The sequence below is a fragment of the Thunnus albacares genome, chromosome 1, assembly GCF_914725855.1.
Source record: "Thunnus albacares chromosome 1, fThuAlb1.1, whole genome shotgun sequence".
Lineage (NCBI taxonomy): Eukaryota > Metazoa > Chordata > Actinopteri > Scombriformes > Scombridae > Thunnus > Thunnus albacares.
Window position 1 is genome coordinate 15,158,417 of NC_058106.1, and position 23,465 is coordinate 15,181,881.

The window sequence follows — 23,465 nt, forward strand, 5'->3', positions numbered from 1 at the left end:
GGGACTCAGAGGCCGAGCCACACAGGTAACTCAGAAAAAAAATAGAAAGGGGAGGAAAAAAAACTCCAGGGCTTGTTATGGAGTTCGTGTGAAAGAAACACGGATTTCCACCCTTCTCTACCAGTTAAACCAGTATCTCTGGATAGAGCACACTCAAGTACTGCAACAGGTAGAGTCTCTGACCGCAAAACTCTTTCGTTGCTCCTCTGAAAATAATCTCCCCCCTTCTCTCTCTCTCTATCTCCGTTTACCTCAATTGAGTTTCCAGACCTTTTGTTCGCTCTTCTTATCACTTGGAAAAAGGTGAACCCTCGTGTTATTTTTATTTGAATCTTTGCTTTAATTGTAGTTTTTACCCTTGTGGTCCCTGATGGCTTCGCACAGTGATACTCTGGTGGTGTTCTTTGGGGCAACAGCTGGTGCAAATGGGGGTAAACTGGGTTCGGATGAGAGGGAAATAATTCTCTTGGTGTGGCAAATTGTGGATCTACATGAGAAAAAGGTACGGACCTTTCTGACCCGTTCGTTGTACGGTTTCTTATGTACCTTGTGGCATAGTGTCTACCTGTAGTGGAACAGTATGTTTGACATTTAAACCAACATGGTGTGTGCTCCCTGCTGGAACCGTCTGTAGCCTGCTTTTCTCTCATGTTAGCTTAGCACCACATCAATTCTCTTGTTAGCTCACCTTTTCACAGGTGTGTGACCACTGTTTTTTTTTAACAAGCAGGTGAATGAGTGTAATTTCACTTAATGGAGAACACACACACCTTTTTGGTTTGGCATGTCAGCCTCTCGATATAAACAACGCTTTATTGACAATTAAGTGCTCTGTGCAACTACATTGTCAATTGTTTGTTTGACTTTATTAAAAGTTTATTTCCTGAATGTGGGGGGTTGTGAGCATTTCATTATTTCCACGCTGTATTCTGCGCCATGAAATGCTAAATCCCTCCGCAGGTCGGGAAGCTTCACAGATGTCTTGTCAAGCCCGACACTTTGGAGCTGACAGACCAGTGTAAAGAGGACACAGGGCTGACTTTGGACGACATCATCAAAGCTGAGCCCCTGGACAAAGCTCTGCAACAGGTGAGTCTCTCGGGATATTTAATAATGAAGGGGGATGTCAGTCACCAAGGTGAATCTTTCAATATTTTTTTTCCCACTGAGGTGCCTTTAATTTACAACAGGCCTTTTAAAAACAGTCCTGGTGCTCAGTTTCACACCAAGTTTGAAATCTCTCAGTGGGGCTCTTAATCTATACAGTATGAACGCTGCAGCAGCTCATTGGTAACATGATGAGAAATTCAGGAGCTAATTAAATCTAGACAACTTTCAACTGACAGTTTTCGCCCAGAGCGAGATGTGACATGACAAGCCTGGCTCAGGTATAAAGCTGAGGAGTGTCAAATTTCCTTCATGACCTTTAAGAAAAATGGTCTTCCACCTGGATGGGATATGTCATTGGTTTGGCCCTGACAGTTAAACTGTGCTGACAGTTTGTAGAAGCTCAGGAGTCAGGATGGGTAGAGCCCGGGGCGTATGGAGATAAGGAGTCGTCGCAGGTCTAGTCTTGTCTTGGCCTGATGCATGCTGCAGACATCTGGAAGGGGGAATGTTTACCTGGGACCGCACCTCTGTTTTAGGCTGAAGGACAGACAGCAGGGGAGGCTTTCATGATCTTGGGCTTTATCCACAGCAGCTGGTTACAACACTTCTTTATGACCAAGACATGAAATTGCTCTCTGGTTTCCTCCCTGTTGGTAGGTTTGTTTTGACAAAAGCACTTATGTTGCCAAACGTGTTTTTCAGCCATCTTTGCGAGATTGTTTGCACTGGGTGCACTTTCCCACCCCTCCAGTATTTTGTAGTTAAAAAACCTGTCATTATCATGGTGGACCAGTTTGTTAGGGTTGATATTAGTGCTGGTCTGAATGCCGTGCATTCATAAGAAGATGGGTTGGGGTAATCCGTCAAAAATGGGGTTGCTTTCTTTTAAATTCTTTCTCAGGTTTTATAGCAATGATGCTGCTGTAGTTGTGACACTGAAGCAAAAAGACTGTTAACATTTCATGGGAGTTTAGTCTAAATACTGAAGTATTTTGTGCCTCAAACAGGCCTGGTAAGACTTCAGTTCCCCTGGAGGTTAGTTTGTGTGCTGAACCTTCAAATATTAACCCAAGCAATCAGCTTGTTCTTTTCATAGCTTTGTCTTGCCGGTTACTTTCTCTTACTATTGGCCATTCTTAGTTTGCTTTTATTCTTGTTGATGGAGGGAAGAAAAGAAAGAAAATGGCAATTTTTCCAGGTAGTTTAGCTGCTGTTGTTTTTTAAGGCCTTTCCAGCATATTCAGTGATAGACAGGAAATAAGCCGCTGCCTCTTATTGGTGGGCTTGTATTGACCTGTGTAGCCAGAGCCCCCAAGGGCGTCTGTTAGTTTTTCTTTGGTGAAAGATTTATAAAGGAAGAGATTAGGGCTTTAACACTAGACGCTCTTGCAATGTGCCAGTTATACTCCATGCCATTGTTGTTGTGAATGCATAATATTCAACAGGATAAGCTCCTGGTACACATGCAATTCAATATGTAAATGTTTCAGCAATTTTACACATGTTTGAAATGGAGCCGCTGTCTATTTTTCCATTAAAGTCAGTCAGTGGGCAATTTGCCAAGTCAGAACACGTTGACATCTTTTTCATGATGCTGTTCCTTTACCCACAAACTGATCCAGAACAAAGTCAGACAAGTATAAACATTGATCTCCATATCAAATGCTATAAATTAGCTAATTTTAAGTTATACATGAGACATGAGCATATGATGATCACTAAAACCCAATAGTGCTGCCACCTTTTAGTAGAAAAATAAGTAATCTGTCTGGAACGATTATTTCAGACTTAAACACACTTTAAGTAATTAAAAAACCTTGTGTTAGATAAATTCTTCACATCCAGTTTAGTCTTCAGCATGAGGGCTCCATCAGAACAGATCGATGTGTAATGATGATGACTATAGACGACATGTGAGTACTCGCGTGTGTACATTTTATGACTTCATCTGTGACACTTTTTATCACATTATGATGTGTGTGTTTCACACCTGCACTGCAGTGTGGGTCCTGGGAGTGGGCTGACAGTGTAACGGTAGTCAGGCTGTTGCGACACAGGCTTTGTTTCACTCCGGGACATTGACGACATGTCACAGCCTGTGTGGAGTTGCATCTGATGTGAGGATTCACACACTTTGTTGTTGTTGTTGTTGTTGTTATTGTGGAACTGTAACTCTGTCTTCTTTTACTCACGATATGTAATGATTTTTAACCATTTTAGACCACAGCCAGAAATGCTGACTTCTGTCTTTGGCTTTGAGTTAAGTTATAAATATTTCGTGAGATGACTTAATATGCTGAGTCACATCCTAGGGTCATTCACTAAACCTGGATTTTAAGGCTACGCCAACGGGCTGCATGAAGATGACACGCAAAAATCATTTTGATTTGTTTCAGCCCAAATGTACGATGATGATAGTTATTACAGCTCATCGTCAAGGCTCTTCCATCACTGCTGGGTGTGTCTAAAGATTCCTAAGACCAAACTGTCAAATTAATCCTGCTATAAAAGCAGGATCTTAAAAGAATTTTGATCCTGAATTTTGTGCCTGTCGCTGCAATGACTATATTTGCATAAACACTGGAGACATCAGATTAAGACAGGGAATTGGAGAATATGCTTACATGCAGTGCAATAACCTGATTACTTTAAAATAACCTTTCCAGGCGTGTCTCCATTAACCTTTTAAGTGTATTAAAGATAAATGTTATGCAAGAAAACTTGGAAGTATATGACACGGAAGCTTAAAGAGATTTTTTTGGAGAATGATGGTGCAGCGAATGAACAGGCTCTGCAGCGGGAGACATGTTTTCCTGTAATTTGTACTGGTAACATACTGTTCAGCATTAGTAACTCTGTCTGTTGGTTTGTTTCAGTGTCAGTTTTAGACGGACATTTATTAAAGTTGTTTTGAATGCAAGGACACACAGCTATTAATGGTCTTTCCTTTCATCTTGTCCAACTGTGTGTTTCATGTGCTGGGTCTCGTGATATGTGATGTAAAAATCTTTTTAGAAACTGGGTTAAACGTACTCATGGCCAAAGTTTTTCCAGCAGAAATGGATGGATTTCATTCACATGATGTTTGAGAATTTGTGTTGCTGCCAAAGACCAGCAATAGTCACTAATAATCAACTTATTTTGCCTATAAAAAGTGACACTTTAATTGTTGCAGAAATGTTAACCTCATCACACACCATTCTATCCATGTTTATTTTTCCCCAATTTCAAATTCCCATCCTGACTGTAAGCAATGGTACGACTCTTTCTGTGTCACAAAATGTGCTGCGGTGGCGGTGTGTGTTTTTAGCTTTAGGTCCCTTGATCAGTTAGTTAGGGACTGGTCTGACACTCCCTGCTGCTCTTATCGGAGTTTGTTTCAGCCACCACCACCCTACCATACAAACAGTCCGGCTCCATGGGAGAGCAAACTCTGATAGGACCATGTTCAAAGGCCACTTCCTCCCCCTCATCTGTGGAAATGCCTTTTCAGGGGGTATAGTCAGATCAAAAGTTGTTTTAAGAGAATCTTTCCTTGGTAATATGTGTGAATCCTGAAATAGTTTTGGAGAAATGGATGCTATGTTTGCTTTAAACTAAAATAAATGTCTTTTCTTCTGATAGTAAGAACATTATCATATATATAACCTGGCTGTCCCATCCCAACTGGTAATGAGTAGCCAATTTGTGACCACAGAGCCAAGTGTGCCAGTAAGGCATGATAAAAATGTGTGTATCACTTAGTTCATTTATTATTTGTTTAAAACAGCAGTAGAGCTGTATTTTAAATGTTTCTGACAACAAGTTGCAAAAATTACAGAAAAAAAGTATGACTAATGGGATATGTGTTGTGTGTGACACGTTTCACATAAACTGTCCTTTCATGTAAAAGAACCTGTATATTTTTTTCTGTGGGCTGTTTGGGCTTGAATACCTATTGTCTCCAGCAATCTCTTGTCAGTTCAAGATTTGTCTTGTGTTCCCGTTTGTTTACTCAGTTTAACTTGTGGTTTTTGACACAGAGGAGAAAGGGAGAGGGTGTGTCGCTACCTCTTCCACAACATTTGCTTTTCTCTCAGTAATCCGGCTTTAGTAATTGAGCAAGGTGGAGCTGCATGCACAGCTATGAGCAAACATTAGTCCTGTAATGACTGTAAACATGGAATTGTGCCATATGGCTATGCTTAAGATGTATCTCTGAATCAATCCATGCAACATAATTTTGGATTTTGGTGTTTATTGTTAGAACAATGAAAGCTTCAGGTATTACAATACATACAACCCCCAAAAACAAAACAAAACAGTGTGTGCACAGAAATAGTCTTGCCTCATTCAACTGGAGGGATTTTGATTCCCAATATTGTCTTTTTTTTCTTCATCTTTGCTATCGTCTTAAAGGTTTGTTTTCAGGGTGTACTGGTGAGGTGATATCTTGATACTATGCTCTGAACAGTTTGTTTGAGCATGTGGTGTATGCTTTTACTAATATTTACCTGTTATTCTTATACGTAATTTATTGTAATATAATCGTGAAGTCATGTCATGTCATGATGTCAACCAATGTGGATCCTCTTACTTATATATGGACCTGTCAATTAATAACCCCTGTATCAGATGCGGGTCACCACACCTACACCGCAATCTCACTCATTTAATTGCTTTTAGTGTCCACACTGCAGAAAAGTATTTTTCCCTCACCCTTGAATATGGGTTATTATGGGTACAGTTGATGCTGTAAAGGACATTTGTACTTAATACTACTGCAGCAGTAACCAGTTACTTCCAGCATGATAGAAAGCAGTGCTGTCAGTCAAGTCTCTTTCCTACATGAAACTCAAAAAATTGCTAGGTTTAGTTGTCTTGCTCAGGTAGTGTTTTTTTTTTTTTTTTTTTCTTTCATCATAGGTGTCCTATATCGATAAGCTCTCTAACCATTCATGACAGCTTTGGATATGCTCATATGAGAGATGATGCCTGCAGTGCTTCACTGTGTTGTGTTATGCATTATCATTGAGTTGTAGTGCAGTGCATCCATGTGAAAAGTTTGGACACATCTTCCCGTTCACTTTAATGAGAAAGCATGTCCAAACTTCTGACTGGTACTGTCATTCTTTCCACAAAGTTTCTTATCATCCCCTGGTTAAATTTGCACATGTAACGCTGTTTGGCAGCTGACTCTAACATCTCAGATATTAGAGCTTCCCACCAACATATGAACTCTCGTGCAAAAGTGTGTCTGTATATGTTGCTGCTTTTGTTCTCACTAAAGCTATGGCAAGATTTCTGGAAATTTAACAGGGTAAATTGAGTATTGCCACTCCTGTTCCCACACGATGCCCCGCAAAACTGCAGAGACGTTAATGACATAGCTCTGTTTTTCTCACTAATCCACAACAGCACAGATAAGTTAAGATGGCACAGATAAGCACAGAATCACAACACTGATTTTCACATTAAGTTCAGTGACCAGTGATTTTATAGTTCTGCTGGTGTTCATGGGCCCCAATGAAACTCCACAGTAAATACTTTTGTCAGGTTGATCATTTTTATTTTTCACTTTTCTGGCCATCCACCCCAAATCACCTAAATGTAACCCTGAAGCATTTTTTCCTTTGTCAGCAGCTGGTTGGTGTTGCCAAATAGCGCTGCACTTCTGTCTGACTGTTAGGGAGCGTGCCCCAACACGTACCTCTAATACTCTCTCACTGTCTGAAGATCTGTCATATAGAGCCAGTGGCCATGTGAAACTTCTGCCTCTTGTCAGTCACAGGGATTTAGGTGGTCCCAACATGCAAATGGTCTAATTTTGCCATCACAGATCATGACTTTGAAGGTTCAGGGGGGAAAAAACAAAACATTAACTTTCTGAACTGGCCAATGACGCGAGCAAAAGGTATTCTCCATCTTGCATTGTAACAATGAGCAGCAAGTGGTATTAATGACTTCAGAAAAGTTTAAAGATTTCAGTTTTATGCAAAGTAGTCTTGGTGGGACTTGGGTATGACATACTGACTCACCATATCCTAAATACGCTGTTTGTATGGATTAATTTGATGTTCAGTGTCAACCAACTGGATCATAGATGGGTGGTTGTGGCATATCAGTAAGAGAAATGACAATTTTGCTCAAGAAGTGAGAATTATAAATTATTAGTCACAGTATATTTCAGAGGCCCGATTCCGTGCACAGTATGGTGATCTAAATCAAACCTTGTTATGTGAAAGCTAATCTCACTGAGAATCAAATGTAGCTCGCTCATCTAGCAAGCCAACAGCCTTTGACTTTTGTCATACTATTTGGTGGACCAAACTAGTGCAAAAAGGTGAGCAAATATTAGATTTGATTTCACTACAGGACTTAAGTGAGATGTCCATGCTGCTCTCTGTCTGCTGGATATTTTGGCTCAGATGGTGTTAGTTTATTTTGGTGTCTTTTGTAGCATTTGTGGTCAAAATTAGCTTAACAAGACTTTTAACCTTTTGATTTTTTTAAAATTTAAAACTTGCCTGCCTTTGAAGGCTAATCATCAAAAATCTGAAGAAAATGATTTAAAACACTTTTTAGAAATGCAACACTCTGACCTAGGATGTCATTAGCCTCAGTTTATGTTGATATTGAAGTGACGGCCTCTGTTGACAGTTAAATGCTGCCAACAGGTTGACACAACACAAGGAATGGGGCTCACTGTATGTGGTAGTTCTAAATAATGTGCTTATGTGGGATGTGCTGGTATTTAGGTTTGTGTGTTGTAGCCATCAGAGTTTACATAAAGTGGAGATGGACAGGTTGGACTCGTATGGGTAGTTTTTCCTCTTGTCTGACTGCGTCTGTTGGTTGTGATCCTGATAAGTGGTGTGATCATTCCTGTCCTTTTGTGTGCTCCCTCCCTCACTAGGTAAACACTAAAACCTGTTAAACAAGCCTTGTTCCTGATGAGAAACACACACAGACAGTCACAACACCACCTTCACTTGTCTGCCCTTCAATTTCCACTTTGTCCACTGAGTTTTTCTCACTTTTTTTTTGCAAAACAGATATTTGAACCAAATTTGACCCGTATATTGTGATGTCACAAAATGTTTGCAAATTAATAGGAGTGGGGTAAGCTTAAATAAATGACCTTATTAGATATATTGAGCATATTAAGATTCAGTATTGATAGTCCTGCTTTCCTAGGATGGGTGAAATTTCTTTGACTGTTAGACATTGTAATAATTTCCATATTTAATTGTATCTATTCTCTCTGTTTCATTATGCAGTTCCAGCAATCGGTGTCATCAGAAGTGAAATGTCTCGGCAGAAGCTCTTACACGCTTTGTGTCAACAGTCCCCTTGTCATTCGACAGGCCCTCCACCCCGAGGCTTCCAAAAAGGTAATTAATGTTTCTTCTTGTATCTTGTTAGAAAATGAGAATTAATTGCTTTGATTAAAAAAACAAAAACAAAGTTGTAAATACATACAGTATGTTTCCAATAGATGTTTTTTTGCTAATTGCTGAGCACTAGCATGTCATGCTCTGCCTTGAAATACCAGAAACCCCACTAAACCAACCAGTTACGGCTTTCATGGCTCCAGTGAGCATGTCCACATGTCTTATATGTTAGTGTGTGATAAACACATTCATAACACCCATAATAAGTAATGCATTTCTTTTGAGTTTGTGTTCCTAGTTACAGCTCTGACACCGCTCTTCTGAATTCTCTCTTTTTCACCTCTTTGTCTTGTTAGCTTCCTGGTGTATCTGATATCGTTATCCGCTGTACTGCCATACTAAATCCTTTGTTTTTTGTCTCTTTCTTTTAGAATCTTGTCCTTCCTGAATGTTTCTTTTCATTTGTGGACGTGACAAAGGAGTTTCACAAATGCTGCCCCAATGCCGGCCCTGTGCAGAAGCTCACACTCTCCTCCATGCTGGAATGTATCCATTACTAGTCTGTACATGTTGTCTGACATTCACTTAAACTGTATCTGTAGCCACATCATGTTAATTCTGTAAGTCATAAATACTCTTAAGTTTTTAGACTTTTATTAATTTCTTTGCTAATTCAGTTCAGGTGTACTGATGTAAAAGGATGTCGACACAAATTGCTAATAGCAAAAAAACATCAACAAGTAGTTCAAAGTTAAAATAACAGACAACTAAAACCGGACAGCGTCCCTAACTGTGCATGCAGATGTTGGCCTTCCCGCTGAGTCAGAGCAGTTGATGGGGGTGAGGGAGGTGAGGAGCATGGTGCAGCTGACACTCTGCATCCTGGCTGAGCCGTACAGTAAGTAACCGCCAGACTTTGTATCTATAATGATTAGACGCGGAATGCCTCTGAGCTTTTGGGTGCTGCCCTAAACTCTGATCTACCGGTGCAGAGAAAGCAGAAAAATACCTGGTCAATATGACAATCAATGAAGTAGCATGCACTGTTATCAAGGAGCTCGCAGCGTAATGTTAACCTATTTTTACTACCAGATTGTGGGTTTATATAATCAGCACTGTGGCTATGTCATTGCTGAGTCGGAAAACCTGTCTTGCATGTTTTTATTTTCTGGTAACTGGAATCAAGCAGACTTTGATAAGAAAGAACAGTTTATGTACAATATGTTGATCATATTATTTCCATTTTGTTTCCAGGATGTTTTTCAGTGTAACCAGCTCTTGAAAATGTGTGTTAAAAGCAGCAAACCCTCTTATTGTGTGCTATTACCTTTTAGATGTCTTCGTGCAGTAGGGATAGATGACTTGAAGGATGTTACAGTGCAAATAAATCAATATCTGATACTTTTCATCTTGGCTGTGTCAGTCCCCTCTGGCTTTACCCCCTTAATAACAGCAAAGTATGTCTTTGGGTGTGATAAGTAACAGGAATGCAGAGTGGTCAGAACGTGTTCACTGCTCAAGAAAGAGAACATTGTTTTGGACACATTTAACAATACAATTTTCCCTTTTTTTAATTTTCCTTTTTCAGATCACACATTTTCCTGTGTTGAAACAGTGAAATACAAGTTTGATTCTGGCACATGGTATGTATGAGCTTTTCAATAGATATACATCTTTGTGTGTGTTCCTGTCACACCTGTTTGCAAGGAGTGTTGTTTACAGACTAACCCCCCCCCCCCCCCCCCCCCAGCCGTATTCAGACCTCAGGGCCCTTAGCATTGATTACAGCAACAAGGATACCACAAGTGTGTTATTAAAGCGGTCCAACTTTGCCATCAAGCGCTTACCTGGCTATCTAGTAGCAGAGCACGAAATCCTGCTGTTCTCAGACAGCCAAAAGCCCATCACCTTGACAACCCCCTGACATTTAATCATGGGAGTGTGTTACTGTGTTAAGCACTTACTGTGAGTGGCCTCTCTGTCTACAATCTGTGGTCAGTTTGTTCACATTTAACAAATAGGTTGCATCTAATGTTATATTCTAGTATCTGTGGAGATGCTTTGAATAATATGTGCTAGTAACTGTTCCTTTCTCATTACTGTCAGAATGCCATTAATGTTTTTCTCCCCCTACATGGTGTTTGGTGCAGCAGTAAGACAGAGCCAGTGGACAGTGAGACAGTCATCAGAGCGCGGGGGCTTCCATGGCAGTCCTCAGACCAAGACATTGCTCGCTTCTTTAAAGGCCTCAATATTGCCAAGTATGTTGGACTTGCATTTTCCAACAGCTCTGTCACTCCATTAAGCTTTATTTAGCTTCTGTTGCAGAGGAACATTTTACAAAGGGATATTAAGAGCAGATTTGTGGCATTTTTTTTCCTTTTTGAAACTGTTTGTGCGATTGCAAAATAGGTTTTGAAAATTTCAATGTTTATAGGTCACATAAAACACTTTTTTTTTCTTTTTAAATACACAATGAAACCTTCCAAGGTCTGAGTTTATTGCTAATATCTTGTATTTAAAGGTACTTGTCATTTTTTATACAGAAGAGTGAAATGGTCACCTCAGTTTGATAGGTGTTCCCTTAAGCTAATAAAAGCTCTGATTACAATGTGCAGCAGAAGGTGTAATCTTGTTAAAATGTCAGATAATCACAAACATTTTTGGAGGCATTAGCTGATGCTGAATACCCACTTTCCACTTTCCTACTTTCGATAACCATACTGTTCAAAACCTGCATGAAGCAGAAGTGTGAATCTAAAGGCAGAGGGGAAGTTTCAGTTTTATACCTGGTTGTAGCTCCATGTCCTTATCTGTACTGCACCTGTGTTTCAGAGGTGGCATTGCCCTGTGTCTCAATGCTCAGGGCAGGAGGAACGGCGAGGCCTTAGTTCGCTTCATCAATTCTGAACACAGGGACCTGGCGCTGGAGCGACACAAGCACCACATGGGCAGCCGCTACATCGAGGTTAATCTCAGCATTTATTTCTTGTTGATTCATAATTGTGATGTGTAGTATAGTTTTGTTTGTTTTAAATATACTTGGCTGAACACTAGTCCCCTTTTCTAAGCCCTTTGACTGTCAGTGTGGCTCTGTTAAATGTCTTCAGTCTAACTAACTAAACCTAAAGCCTCGTCAGGGCCAGATTACAATGAACGGTGAAGCTTCAGCAGCATTTCTGATAAGGCATTTAATAAAACAGGCTCAATATCAGTTAAAAGCTATGGCCCAGATGACATCAGTGCTGTTTTTTACTGTTTTTATTTTGTTTATTGGAGTGAAGATCTAGCATTTGTCACTTTCAGATTAAATGTTACATCTGTGTTAGTTTATGGCTAAATCCACTCTTCCATCTTCTCAGGTCTACAAGGCCACAGGAGAGGAATTCCTCAAGATTGCTGGAGGTCAGATTTCAGATTTTTTTTTTTTTCCCCCCTCCTCTGTGTGTATGAAGAGTCATTGTGAACGGCTTTCTGTTAGTGTCTGGCACCCTTTTTATTTCATGGCTTTTTCTGCATCTTTGAGGAAAAACAAGACCCTCCCACATCTGTAAAAGGGCAGCTCTGTAGTGACTGTAGAAGAAGGGATCTCATTTTTGCTCTGGCTCTCTCTCCTATTACCTGTGTCTTTGCCTCATCCCAGTGACTCTCCAGCAGCTTATCTTAGACTAATGAAAGACGCTTTGTGAGAAGCTTCCCCCACTGCCCCCCATCCCTTCCTCACCTTCTCGTCCTTAGCCCAACCCTTAGAGGCCAGTTAGAGAGAGATTTTACTCTTGGCTAACAGCAGCTCACCTGTTCGGTTCAGCCTCAAGCTCCACTCCCCTGTGGGAGAGATGGCTGATGGCCGGTGAAAGGACAAGCTCAGTGCTGATACAAAGGGGGTGTGAAGAGACAAAGGCAGGGCCCGGGGCCTCTGGACCACAGAGCAGCGGCCAGCGGTAACACAGAACAGAGATAAGTGACAAAGAAAGTCACTCATAGCAGATAACTTACAGTGGCTGCCAGTCTGAATATGGACTTTACTCATGAGTTAAGATCAATACAGATTGACAGCACATTGGACTTTAAGCAAATAGTTCAAGCAGACGACGTAGCTGCAGTTGTCGAGAGAAATCAAAGCAGTTCATAGTAAAAATGTTAACAGATGTTTATTCCAAAACATTTAGTGTACCAAAGGAGGAAAATTAGATTTCATATTCTACATTTCTTTTACTTTAATTTGAGGATTTGTTTGACCTTTTAACATTCAATACAAATAATCAGTATGGGCCCTGAGTCTCCTGTCTAGTAGCAGAAGAAACAGACACATTTTCATAGCTCTGTTCAGATAAAGATTATGGCTGGCTAGTCAGTAAAACGGTTTTTGCCTGAGCAGTAACATTCAAACAATGAGCCACTGAACTTTATATCAACAGTGTTGTTTATTACACTCACTAAATGACAATTATATCTTTTGATTAGTAATCAGAATGCAATTCTTTATCTGGCTGGAGATGTAGTTTAATTTGCTGCATCAACTGGATACTTTCTACATACAAAAGGTAAAGTTGAAATAAAACATGACACTCTGAGCAAGAGTTAAATGTGAGATAGGAGAAGACTTTTTGTTTTTACAGTCTCTGTTGCATGGGCATGTAGGTTTTCATATCTTCTCTTTTTGCAAGTCAAACCTCAAACTAATCATCAAATTAATCTTGAACTATGATAGTCTAAAGAGGACATGGTTCAGATGGTCGGTCCTGTTCACACATCAATGGGCAAAGCCAGTGTGACACATTTTGGTTGTAGACCAGCCATTTCAGCTGTATGAACACTTTTTGCTGCAGTCTGCTACTCTGCTGCCTAACCACTGGATGGTGACACTATAACATTCCTGACTTGGTTCACTTGGTACTGTTTTTCAGAGGATGGCAGAGGTCACATCTTGCAATGGTGCGTAACGTAATCAAACATGTTAATACTAGAATAAAAACTTGCCACATAACTGAAAATAGTTTTGGTGCAGACTTTGTAGCCAAGAAAAGTCAAAGAATTTTACCTCTTGGATATTATCAGATTATTTGTTTATATTATCTGGTTACAGTTTCTCAATCGATTTTCCAGAAAAATTACTATTTTGATGAAACACTGTAAGAAACACTAACAATAGATATATTCCTGATAGAGAAAGTTATCCATGTCGCTCACTCCTTGTTTGAAAACAAACTGATGAGCGACACTGGGATTGTCTTATTTTCCCAGTAGCTGAAGTCAGGTGTTTGATCTTTGCTATTCTCTGACACCAGGTACATCCAACGAGGTGGCCCAGTTCCTGTCCAAAGAGAACCAGGTGATTGTCCGTATGCGGGGCTTGCCGTTCACCGCTACACCCCAAGAAGTGCTGGCCTTCCTCGGTCCCGAGAGCCCAGTCACAGATGGCGCCGAGGGTCTGCTATTCGTCAAGTACCCTGACGGACGTCCCACTGGTGATGCCTTTGTGCTCTTCTCTTGTGAAGAGTATGCCCAGAATGCCCTGAAGAAGCACAAGCAGATCCTGGGGAGGCGTTATATCGAGCTGTTTCGGAGTACTGCGGCTGAGGTGCAGCAGGTAAAATCTTTTAACTGTCTGGACTGAAAAAGTCTTGGAGCTGTAAGTTCAAATTTCATCAAAAGTGCTCTAGGATTCAAAATGGGTGTACTGTAAGAAATCTAGAGGCTAGGGATGTGATTTCTAAAGCAGGTGGCGGTCCTTTAAATAAAATAATTGATTTTAAGCCCCTATGTTTGGCAGCACTAAGTGTCCCGAGAAAGGTGAGTGCTTGGTAGCTGATGCTTTGCTCTGACTGTTCCATACAGACAAGTCCTCTTTCAGAGGTCAATAAAATGTTGCACATAATTCTGTTTCAAAAGAACTTTGAGACTTGTAAATAAGAAGAGGGAACTTGTGGCTTTGGGTTTCTATTTGAGACACACACATGCCAATGTTTTTTTCTGCCAGCAATTGGAGTACTTTTTGATACAAAACAAACTAATCATGATAAAAATTCATGCTTTTTATTTATGTATTACATTTTGGGGTTTTTTGCAAGTAAGGCTCTGGAGAAAGACTCTTTCTCGTCAATGAAAAATCAAAAAAGTCCCTTTCTATTTGTGATACAAATCAACATGGGCTGAGGTTCACAGCAGTTGCTTCCCCTGCCAGCAACATTTCCAAAGAGAGGATGTTATGACAACATAGAGAAGTGAGCAAACACAGACTCAGAAATATGTGACGAAACATTATTTCACAATGTAAATTTCACTGTGAACTTATTTTCCTTCTCATCTGATTTTGCAGAAATGATTCTGTAACTGTAGCCAAGCTTCTCATTGACACTGCAAAAATTGAGGTGGAGTTTGGTGTCAAATGAACTTTGTTGACCTTGTCCCATTAGAGCGTTGACTGTAGGGGATTACAAATGTATGCTAAAAATTAACTGTGTGTGTTTTGGTTCATCATCACCATTCCTCTTTTGTGTCTGCCAGGTCCTGAACCGCTACATGTCCACCCCACTGATCTCCACACTGCCCCCTTCACCCATCGTGCCTGTCCCGGTCCTCGCCTCACCTTCCTTCCTTTCATCAGCCAGCAGCACCCGTGACTGTGTCCGCCTCCGTGGTCTGCCCTACACCGCTGGCATTGAGGATATCCTGGAGTTCATGGGAGAGCACACTGTTGACATCAAACCCCATGGAGTCCACATGGTCCTCAACCAACAGGTCAGACTGGTGGGACACACATGTACATGTAAATCTGCAGGTTTTAAAACTATGTTAAATGTCATTCCCATTCATTCCATGTCAAATATCAACTCTGGGAGTATTTGAGGTAGGTCTACTGTATGATTCTTGTTGTCCAAATACAGCAGGCGCAATCCTTATGCTGCCTTTACTGTTCGCTGTTTATCATTTGCTGTCCAGATTTGTTTTCTGCACAGATGTGATGCTGTTCAGAGTCTCCAACTACCACATGAACGCAGCATTATAGTTATGATAAAACAAAAATTGAATGGTGAAAATACCAGATCCACCCAAGAAGACCAGATCTATGCCTTCTGGTGAAGGGCTCAGTTTGGGATTGTATGCTAGCTCTGGACCAGGGATATTGACTAGTATTTGAAATCAAATACTAAATGTTAACTTGTGGAAATCCCATTGGGTCAAATGTTTTTTGGGGATTTTTTTGTATGTTTTTAACAGACAAATTTCCTCTAGCTAATGTTTTTTAATTATATGCATTATATGATGTATTTAATATCTCAATCTGTGACAGATTTTGGTAAAATGTAATCTGATATCCCAGTACTCTCTTTTCACCAAATTTTAGCCATCAGATAATTTACAGTAAAAATGTCAGAAAAATGTATTTGTGTTCAACTGTTTGTAATGTCCCTTTTCTTCATCTCCTCTCTGCAGGGTCGGCCCTCTGGTGATGCCTTCATCCAAATGAAATCACCCGACAGGGCATTTATGGTGTCCCAAAAGTGCCATAAAAAGACGATGAAGGACCGTTACGTGGAGGTGTTCCAGTGCTCCACAGAGGAGATGAGCATCGTCCTGATGGGAGGAACCCTGAACCGCAGCGGACTCTCCCCTCCACCCTGCAAACTTCCCTGTAAGTTAATGAAGCCACCAGTGAAGGTTCTTTTCTTTTGATTATGGTGATAATTGAAATTGTTCAGTTAGGATTTACTATATTTACCATCATTTTTTTTTACCTGTTGGGACACAGAAATGCTGCCTGATCAAGTATGCAGACAGATATTTGTTTTGTTTTTTGTAAACATCTTTTTGGGGGGAGCAGACTTTATTACAGTGATTGCAGAGAGTAGACAGGAGACAAAGGGAAGAGAGAGAAAGACGGGGTATGACATGTAACAAAGGAATAAATACATAGAATATAAAACTATTACTCTGTCTTCTTCTGACACAAGGATGCCAGTTTCGACTGGACTGAATTCAACTCAAACTCTGTACTTTGCTCTGTGCAGTTCATATCTGCCTGTGGTGCTGGAGATTAGATTGGCAGCCACGAGAGAGCGCTTTTATTTTTTTACTTTTCTATGTATTTCTTTTTAATAGTCACTGATCAACTTTCCTTTACTATTTTCATCTAAGACTCATTAAATAGTTGTCTGACAAAGGCGTTTTTGCTTTTTCACGTATATCATCATTAGAATTAGTTACAGTAAAAAAATTTCACCCCAACTAACCTGGAAACACTACAAGGTCAGCAATGTTGTGTGTCACCGTGTTCCCTGGTTGGTGCTGAGGGTGACCACAGTCACCCACAGCCTCACACTGATAGTGGTTGTTTGTAGGTAAATATATATACCGTCATTTGTGTTTGTTTACATTGTACGCATGACAGCCTGAAGGACACAGTAAGCTTCCGGCATGCAGAAGCTTTTTTCAGACTTTCCGGTTGAATGTGTTGTTAAAAGGAAAAATCTGTAGGTTTTTGTTTTCAGTGTTGGTCTTAATTGTATAGTTTTGTCATTGTTCGTATCTATTGTAACATTCAACTAATCAATGCTCTTGGTTGAGACCCGAGTATGCAGTGACACAAGTAGAGAGTTTAAAAATTGAATTTATGGATGTTTAAACTATTCATATAGCTCATAATAAACTTCACTGCTGGCAGGACTGTGCTTGTGCTGTGAACAGGCATGTAAATGACTACATCTGTCTCTTCCTGTAGGTCTGTCTCCCCCCACAGCTTACGCCGCGTTCCCCACCCCACCTGCCATTCTCTCTGATGCCGCCCTCTATCAGCCCCCCCTGCTGGCTGCTCCTAGACCCCATCAGACCACCACACACAGCCCCGCTCACACTCTGGCTTACTACCCCCCTCAGCCACATCTGTACATGAACATGAACATGAACTACACCGCTTATTACCCCAGGTTAGTGCATCAGCAGCTACAGCTAACTGCTAGGTCAGCGGAGAAAAAATATGACAAAAATGACAAATGTGCTTAGACCGGTCCTCCTATTCTTTACCACTTACATTTCATTCAGCTTGGCTCTCCTCTTCTCTCACTCTTCATCTCCTCCATCTGCCATCCTCTCTCTCCAGCCCCCCAGTTTCTCCCTCCACAGTTAGCTACTTTGCAGCTCCACCAGGAGCAGTAGCAGCAGCAGTCGCAGCCCAACCCCACCCTGCTGCAGCCGCCTCTCCTGTGCTGCCCCAACCTGGCGCCCTGGTCAGGATGCAGGGCCTGCCCTACAATACTGGAGTCAAGGACATCCTCAGTTTCTTCCAGGGATACCAGGTCAGTACTTCTATAGATCTAGAAGCTGCCTTGTATCAGTACATTGGTGTTTGCAGGGATGTAGCGGGCATCCAAATATCAGCCACTTGATAATGACAGTGAATTTAAATGCCGACCAGGTTAACCGCTGTCAGTGTTTTTAGCTGTATTTTGTTGATTGTGAACTCTTCTCACAGTCTGCAACTCCACATGAAGAAGTTTCAGGGTATCAGACCTCTGAACTTTTCCCCTGTATCCATTGGTGCTTTTTATCGCAGAATCACACTACAGCAGTATTCAATTAAGGGACATGTGTGCACTTGTGTGTGCCCCCCCCCCCCTTCCCCTCCCCCTTACCCCATCATTTTTTTTGCCGCCAGGCCAGATTAGGTGGAGTCCTCTGAAGCAGGTATGTACCCTAACAGGTGTGGCTTCAGACAGGGAGGGAGAGGAGAGGGGTGGGGTTTGAGGTGGAGGGGTTGTGTTGTTTGAACAGAGTTTGGGTTCCGCTTTTGGTCTTTATGGCTCTTGTCATTTAGTACTGCTACAACCCGTATACTATGAACTCTGTGTGTGTGTCAATTTCAAGTCAAGTCAATTTTATTTATATAGCGCCAAATCACAAGAGAAGTCATCTCAGGACACTTTGCACATAGAGCAGGTCTAGACTATACTCTTTATTTACAGAGACCCAACATTCCCTTATGAGCAAGCACTTGGCGACAGCAGCAAGGAAAAACTCCCCTTTAGTGTGTGTGTGTGTGTGTGTGTGTGTGTGTGTGTGTGTGTGTGTGTGTGTGTGTGTGTTTGAGAGGGAGAGTGAAGCTGACACCACTTCTGACTGTTGGCTGAACTAGAGTAATTCTATCCCTAATGGAGTGAGTGTGTGTTTTCTGGCTGCCGTAGAGTTTCTCACACCGGCCCTGGGTGAGAAAATAATTCCCACACCAGCACTGGTGTCCTTTAACCACCAGTCTCATGCTTAATCACATTGGTGGTTCCTTTTATCACCACATTTTATTTCTTCAGTTTTACGCAGAATAGTTACGGCAACAAGATGGTTGTCACAATCAATATGCTGTGACGAGCTAATTATATAACTATTATATATAAAATAGAATAATGAAAAAGTAACATAAAATAACAATACCAGCAGTAACATATTGATAAAAATAATAATTACATAAAATATTACATCTAGAAGGGCCAGGGGAAACAAAAGAAAAAGACAAGGGGAAAAAGAAAGGAAAATAAATAAGTAAAATAATAATAAAGAGTCAGTGGTGTCAGTCAGTAGCACACTGTGTACGCAGGATTATGCAGAGGTCACATCTCACATTATCTATGCACTCTGCATGGTTCAAATGATGCCTGGACAGCCAGTATTTGGTGTGTGTGTGTGTGTGTCATTGGTTTGGTGTGTTAGTTTTTTTTTGTTTTTTTCTAAGAGTGTATACCTCTGCATCGTCTGTGCATCCATAACTGTGTGTCATCATGGAGACTCCCACCCCTGACTGTCCGTTCATTATTATGCTATCTGTAGTACGCCCCTGATGAGTACAGCGGCGTGGTTCAGATGAACGAACAGGCCAGGAGTCTGATTCAGCCCAAAGAATGGCTTTGTCTTTAGGGACTCACCCCAAGGTAAGAAGAGCCTCCAGACCAGAGAACCAGAATGGACAGAAAGGGCATTTCCTTGACTATCATTAGGTCGTTTGGGTCACTGAACTGCCCACTAAGCACTGAGTTGGTGATTTGCAAAATGTCTAGAGGTCAAGCTTAGATTTGGGCTGAAGGATGAAAACTTTTTTAAATGTTTGGTTATATTTAAAAATTACATTTCTATGACTATATAATACTTTGGGGACATGCTCTACATTGCTAATATTTTAACTTCCAAATCACCAGTGCAGTGTTTACTTGGTGTTTAACCTGACTAATAAGACCACTGATGAGTCATTAAATCTCATACATTTTGCAAAGAAAAAATTTTAATTTGGTTTTGAATTCATCAATCAATATATTTGGTTACTGTTGCAATCCACACATTACAGAAACATCGTAGCTTCCCAAATATGGCCGACATGAAATTTCACAGATTGTGTCCACTATGGACAATTTGTGGGACTCAAATTGATGCTGCGGTGGAGAAATGTTTCTCTTATGAGAACTCAGCACTCTAACATAACCCAACATACAAATGCCTACCAGATTACACATGAACAGGACCAATCTGAACAGGAATGCCCAATCTAGTCATCGTGGTTCTAAGCTCCTGACCCAGCATGTCAGCCTGTCTGCTTCCCAACCGAATCTGCCACATAACCTTCATGAATCTGTCTCTCCTGCTAAGACTGTTAGGAGTGCTGATTCTGGATTCCTGACCGACACTTTTGACCAAAGAAATATGCTATACGCAGAATTTATGATATATCAGAGACACTTATTGTTTTTGTGTAGTTATTTCAGGCCTATGAAGTGACTCCTGGTCAAAGCCGTGGTCTCACACCTGCTAACTGTAGATTCTGTAGATTACCGGTTCAGTTTTACAGCTTTTACAATAACTGCCTCCTGTAGATAATTTGCATGTGGCATTATTTGACACCCGCTCATGGCAGGAAGTTTGGTATTGACAGCACATGGGTTTGGCTCTAATAACAGGAAAATCTAAAGATCAAATTCTGCAGCAAGTTAGTGTCAATTCAGTACGTCTTTTAAGCTTTTAGAATGTGTAAAGATTTGAAAAACAATATCAGGAAAATTACTATCATTAAACATTCTGTGTTCAACAGCAGGGCCCGCAATCTGCAGGTTTTTCATTCAAACCAAGCAGTAGTGCTCATGAATTCACTGGCTAAACCTTAACTTGATGAGGAATTAAAGAGTTAAATCACTCAGGTGTTCTGGTTGGAATGAGAGCCTGCAGACTGCTGGTACATGATGGCCCGTCCCTGATCTACAGCGATGGTGAAAAATATTTGTATGCTTGTTTTTAGACAGAATTGAGACCTTCACAAACCACTGAGCTTTTTAATAGTGACTAGTTGATATACAACTTATTTTTGTGTGTTCTACATCGTCAGCTATAGAATTTAGTTTGATACAAACATGTATTCTTGATTTCTGTCCTTTATGTTATATTTTACCAAATTACTATGTAACCATCAATCAAGCACTAAACATTAGATACTTTCACGTTGCTCCTCCTATCATACATATTGATTTAGGATCACTGACGAGTAGTTGGTCTCGATTCAGCACTCCTACATTAAATCACTTTATGACTTGATCATTTCCAGTGAACAGTATCCCGAACGCCATATCTGACCCACACTGTCTCCCTCTCTCATGCTCTGAAATGTGATTGTCCAACATGGAACGGAGTTTACTCACTTAATCATCAAGTTGTTTCATATCTGCATGTCTTTCTTTTTTTTTGCATCAGACTTGATTTTCGATGCAAGACGTGGATGCATGCGAACTAATGGTTAATTAATGTGCCTGCGTTGTGGGCTTCAGATCCTGTGGGAACAGCATGTACTCTGCTTTTTCTCTTCAAGCTCTGCCCATTAATCTTTTTTTCCAACCTAACTGGACCAGTTTGATAAGATGACTTTTCTCATGGCATTGTTCCTCCTCAGCTTTATGGGCTCCCCCTGGTGTTTTCAAGGCGCCACTGCATGAAATGGAAGCGATAATTACTTTGTCTTCTTTGTTTTTGTCTTTTTTTTTTTTTCTTTTTCTCTTTCTACAGCTCCAGCCCGACGCCGTTCTCATCTTGTACAACTTCAGTGGCCAGTGCAGCGGCGAGGCCTTGATCACCTTCCCTAGCGAGGAGATGGCCAGGCGGGCCGTAGCCGAGCGCTCCAACCATCCCTTCTACGGCCAGCAGGTCCATTTGGTCTTCTGTAACTGACCACTAGTCCTCCATCTCTCTCCATCTCCCTCATTTAACCTCCCACAGAAGAGCACTCGCTTTCTGAACAAACCTCTTCAGCAACAACTTTTGCTTTCCCATCGGAACAGGTTCCAGTACAGCTACTGAACCTCTACCTCCTCCCTGATCTGCCATAATGCTGGCCCCGACACTCCTGAAGCTGCTGTTGGAGTTCTGTATTGTTGCCATGTCTGCTTCACCATCCAGCTCCTCAGGTGAAGCAGCTGAAGTCATTCATGTTGGGCTAAATTTCAGGTGAAAGTCTTGCGTAGCGTTACTGTGTATCTGCTCTTACTGTAATAGCTGGTTGTTGAGACGTGATGGTGTGGAGCCTGGAAAAACCCATTTCAGTGTCTCTGCTCAGCCACATCTGCATGTATATTTATACTCTATATACAGTATGTGTCCTTCATAAAACTGTACAGATGTTCATCCTGAAATGCTTGACACTGCTTCCACCTTACACAAGCGTTCTTCTGCACGACCTTTTCTGTATATTTCTGTTTCACTTTATAACACTACAAGACTTTTTTTTTTCCTCAGAGTTTATAATCCTTTGTGTTAGCGCTACGCAAACACAGCTGTGTGTATGTACATGCACAATGTTTATTGATTTAATGGCCTCCAGCAGTGTATTGGTGCCATTTAAAAAGAGAAAAAAAGCCATAGACTGACTTAGACTACTGAAAACAAAGAGACTGTTCTTCTCAACTGTCTTGGAGTAATTTAAACTAGTGTTGAGCTGCAGGGACTGTTGGTTAAAGAGCAATATTACAGATGTGCCAGTGTACCAGCTAAGTTTTGTATTTTTGTCTGTCTGTAAAAACCATTTATGTTTGACGTATGTCATCTGTCTTCAAGCACTACAGATTTCTTTTTGCTCTAATCAAAGCTTTAAGGAACTGAGCATCTTTATCAGAGTAGCATAATCAGTTGATTCTATTTTTACTAATCCCATTTCCTTACAAATTGGAGATTTTGTTAATAAATGTAAAAGACCTGAGGCGTCTCCTGATGCCTTTTATAATTATTGACCTCAACTACGGTATCTTCTGTTCTTATTTCCAGACTCTTCACAGTGATCAGTCTGTAGCATGCCTTGATTTCTGCTTTTGAACAGAGTACTGTGTAAAGCTTTTCATGTGACAGGCCTGCTGACAGCTGTCCAAGCTTTTTTCGTCATCACTGTGCCTACACTACCCAGAGTGCAATACTGGCCCAAATAAGGCTAGGTCAACCTCTGGTGGCAGAGGAGATATTTGTTTCTTTTGTTGCAAGTTTGAGACTTGTATGAATTTAGAACTGTGTATAAGACTGTAAACAATAAAAAATGTTGACAATAAGCAGTGTTTCATTTGGTCTCATTCAGAAAGATGGGCACATGATTTAATGTAACATGACTTTAAACATCCTGATGTTTAGACTATAGGTGTCTGTCATCAAACATTGTAACCAATAACACAATACACACCATATTATTACTAGGAGGTGAATTTGACACCCACACATACAGTGAAAGGCACATTGTCAATGAGCACCATCCCAATATTCCTGTATCTCTTTCAAAGCATCCTTACATTTATTTAAGAGTTGGGTTAAAGTTGGCAGTGTCCACTTAACATAGAACAAAAAGCAATCATCATTTTTTACTATAGATACAGACATAGCACAGGCCTGGCATACAGTAGATTAAAGATCTCTATAAGAACGTTTGCATCCTTTGAACAACTAAATGAATTGTTGCCAGAGTTACCAGAGAAAAGTATTATT

At 40.8% G+C, this 23,465-nt stretch overlaps 1 protein-coding gene across 4 annotated transcripts; it reads left to right on the forward strand.

Annotated features, from left to right (window-relative positions):
- Window positions 1-4: 4 nt before the first annotated feature.
- esrp2 (epithelial splicing regulatory protein 2) lies at window positions 5-23,038 on the forward strand. 4 transcript variants are annotated; one of them, XM_044345552.1, is made up of 17 exons: window positions 6-169; window positions 350-502; window positions 961-1,089; window positions 8,370-8,483; window positions 8,915-9,029; window positions 9,286-9,381; window positions 10,072-10,126; window positions 10,634-10,744; window positions 11,319-11,451; window positions 11,846-11,888; window positions 13,772-14,073; window positions 14,991-15,224; window positions 15,921-16,119; window positions 17,206-17,410; window positions 17,584-17,779; window positions 19,302-19,402; window positions 21,513-21,599. In XM_044345552.1, the coding sequence occupies exons 2-16, from the start codon at window positions 371-373 to the stop codon at window positions 19,386-19,388; spliced, it is 2,151 nt and encodes a 716-aa protein (XP_044201487.1). In that variant the 5' UTR covers window positions 6-169; window positions 350-370; the 3' UTR covers window positions 19,389-19,402; window positions 21,513-21,599. The 4 variants fall into 4 exon arrangements, with proteins under 4 accessions (XP_044201496.1, XP_044201487.1, XP_044201470.1 ...); XM_044345535.1 differs by lacking the exon at window positions 19,302-19,402 and having other exon boundaries at window positions 21,513-23,038; XM_044345543.1 differs by lacking the exon at window positions 19,302-19,402 and having other exon boundaries at window positions 10,637-10,744; window positions 21,513-23,038.
- Window positions 23,039-23,465: the final 427 nt, after the last annotated feature.

What these genes read in the sequence shown, in the direction of transcription:
- esrp2 (XM_044345535.1), top strand. Translation starts at nt 371, where the DNA reads ATGGCTTCGCACAGTGATACTCTGGTGGTGTTCTTTGGGGCAACAGCT. An exon ending in ATTCCTCAAGATTGCTGGAG is followed by an intron (nt 11,889 to 13,771) that starts GTCAGATTTCAG and finishes CTCTGACACCAG; the next exon opens with GTACATCCAACGAGGTGGCC. An exon ending in GTTTCTTCCAGGGATACCAG is followed by an intron (nt 17,780 to 21,512) that starts GTCAGTACTTCT and finishes CTCTTTCTACAG; the next exon opens with CTCCAGCCCGACGCCGTTCT.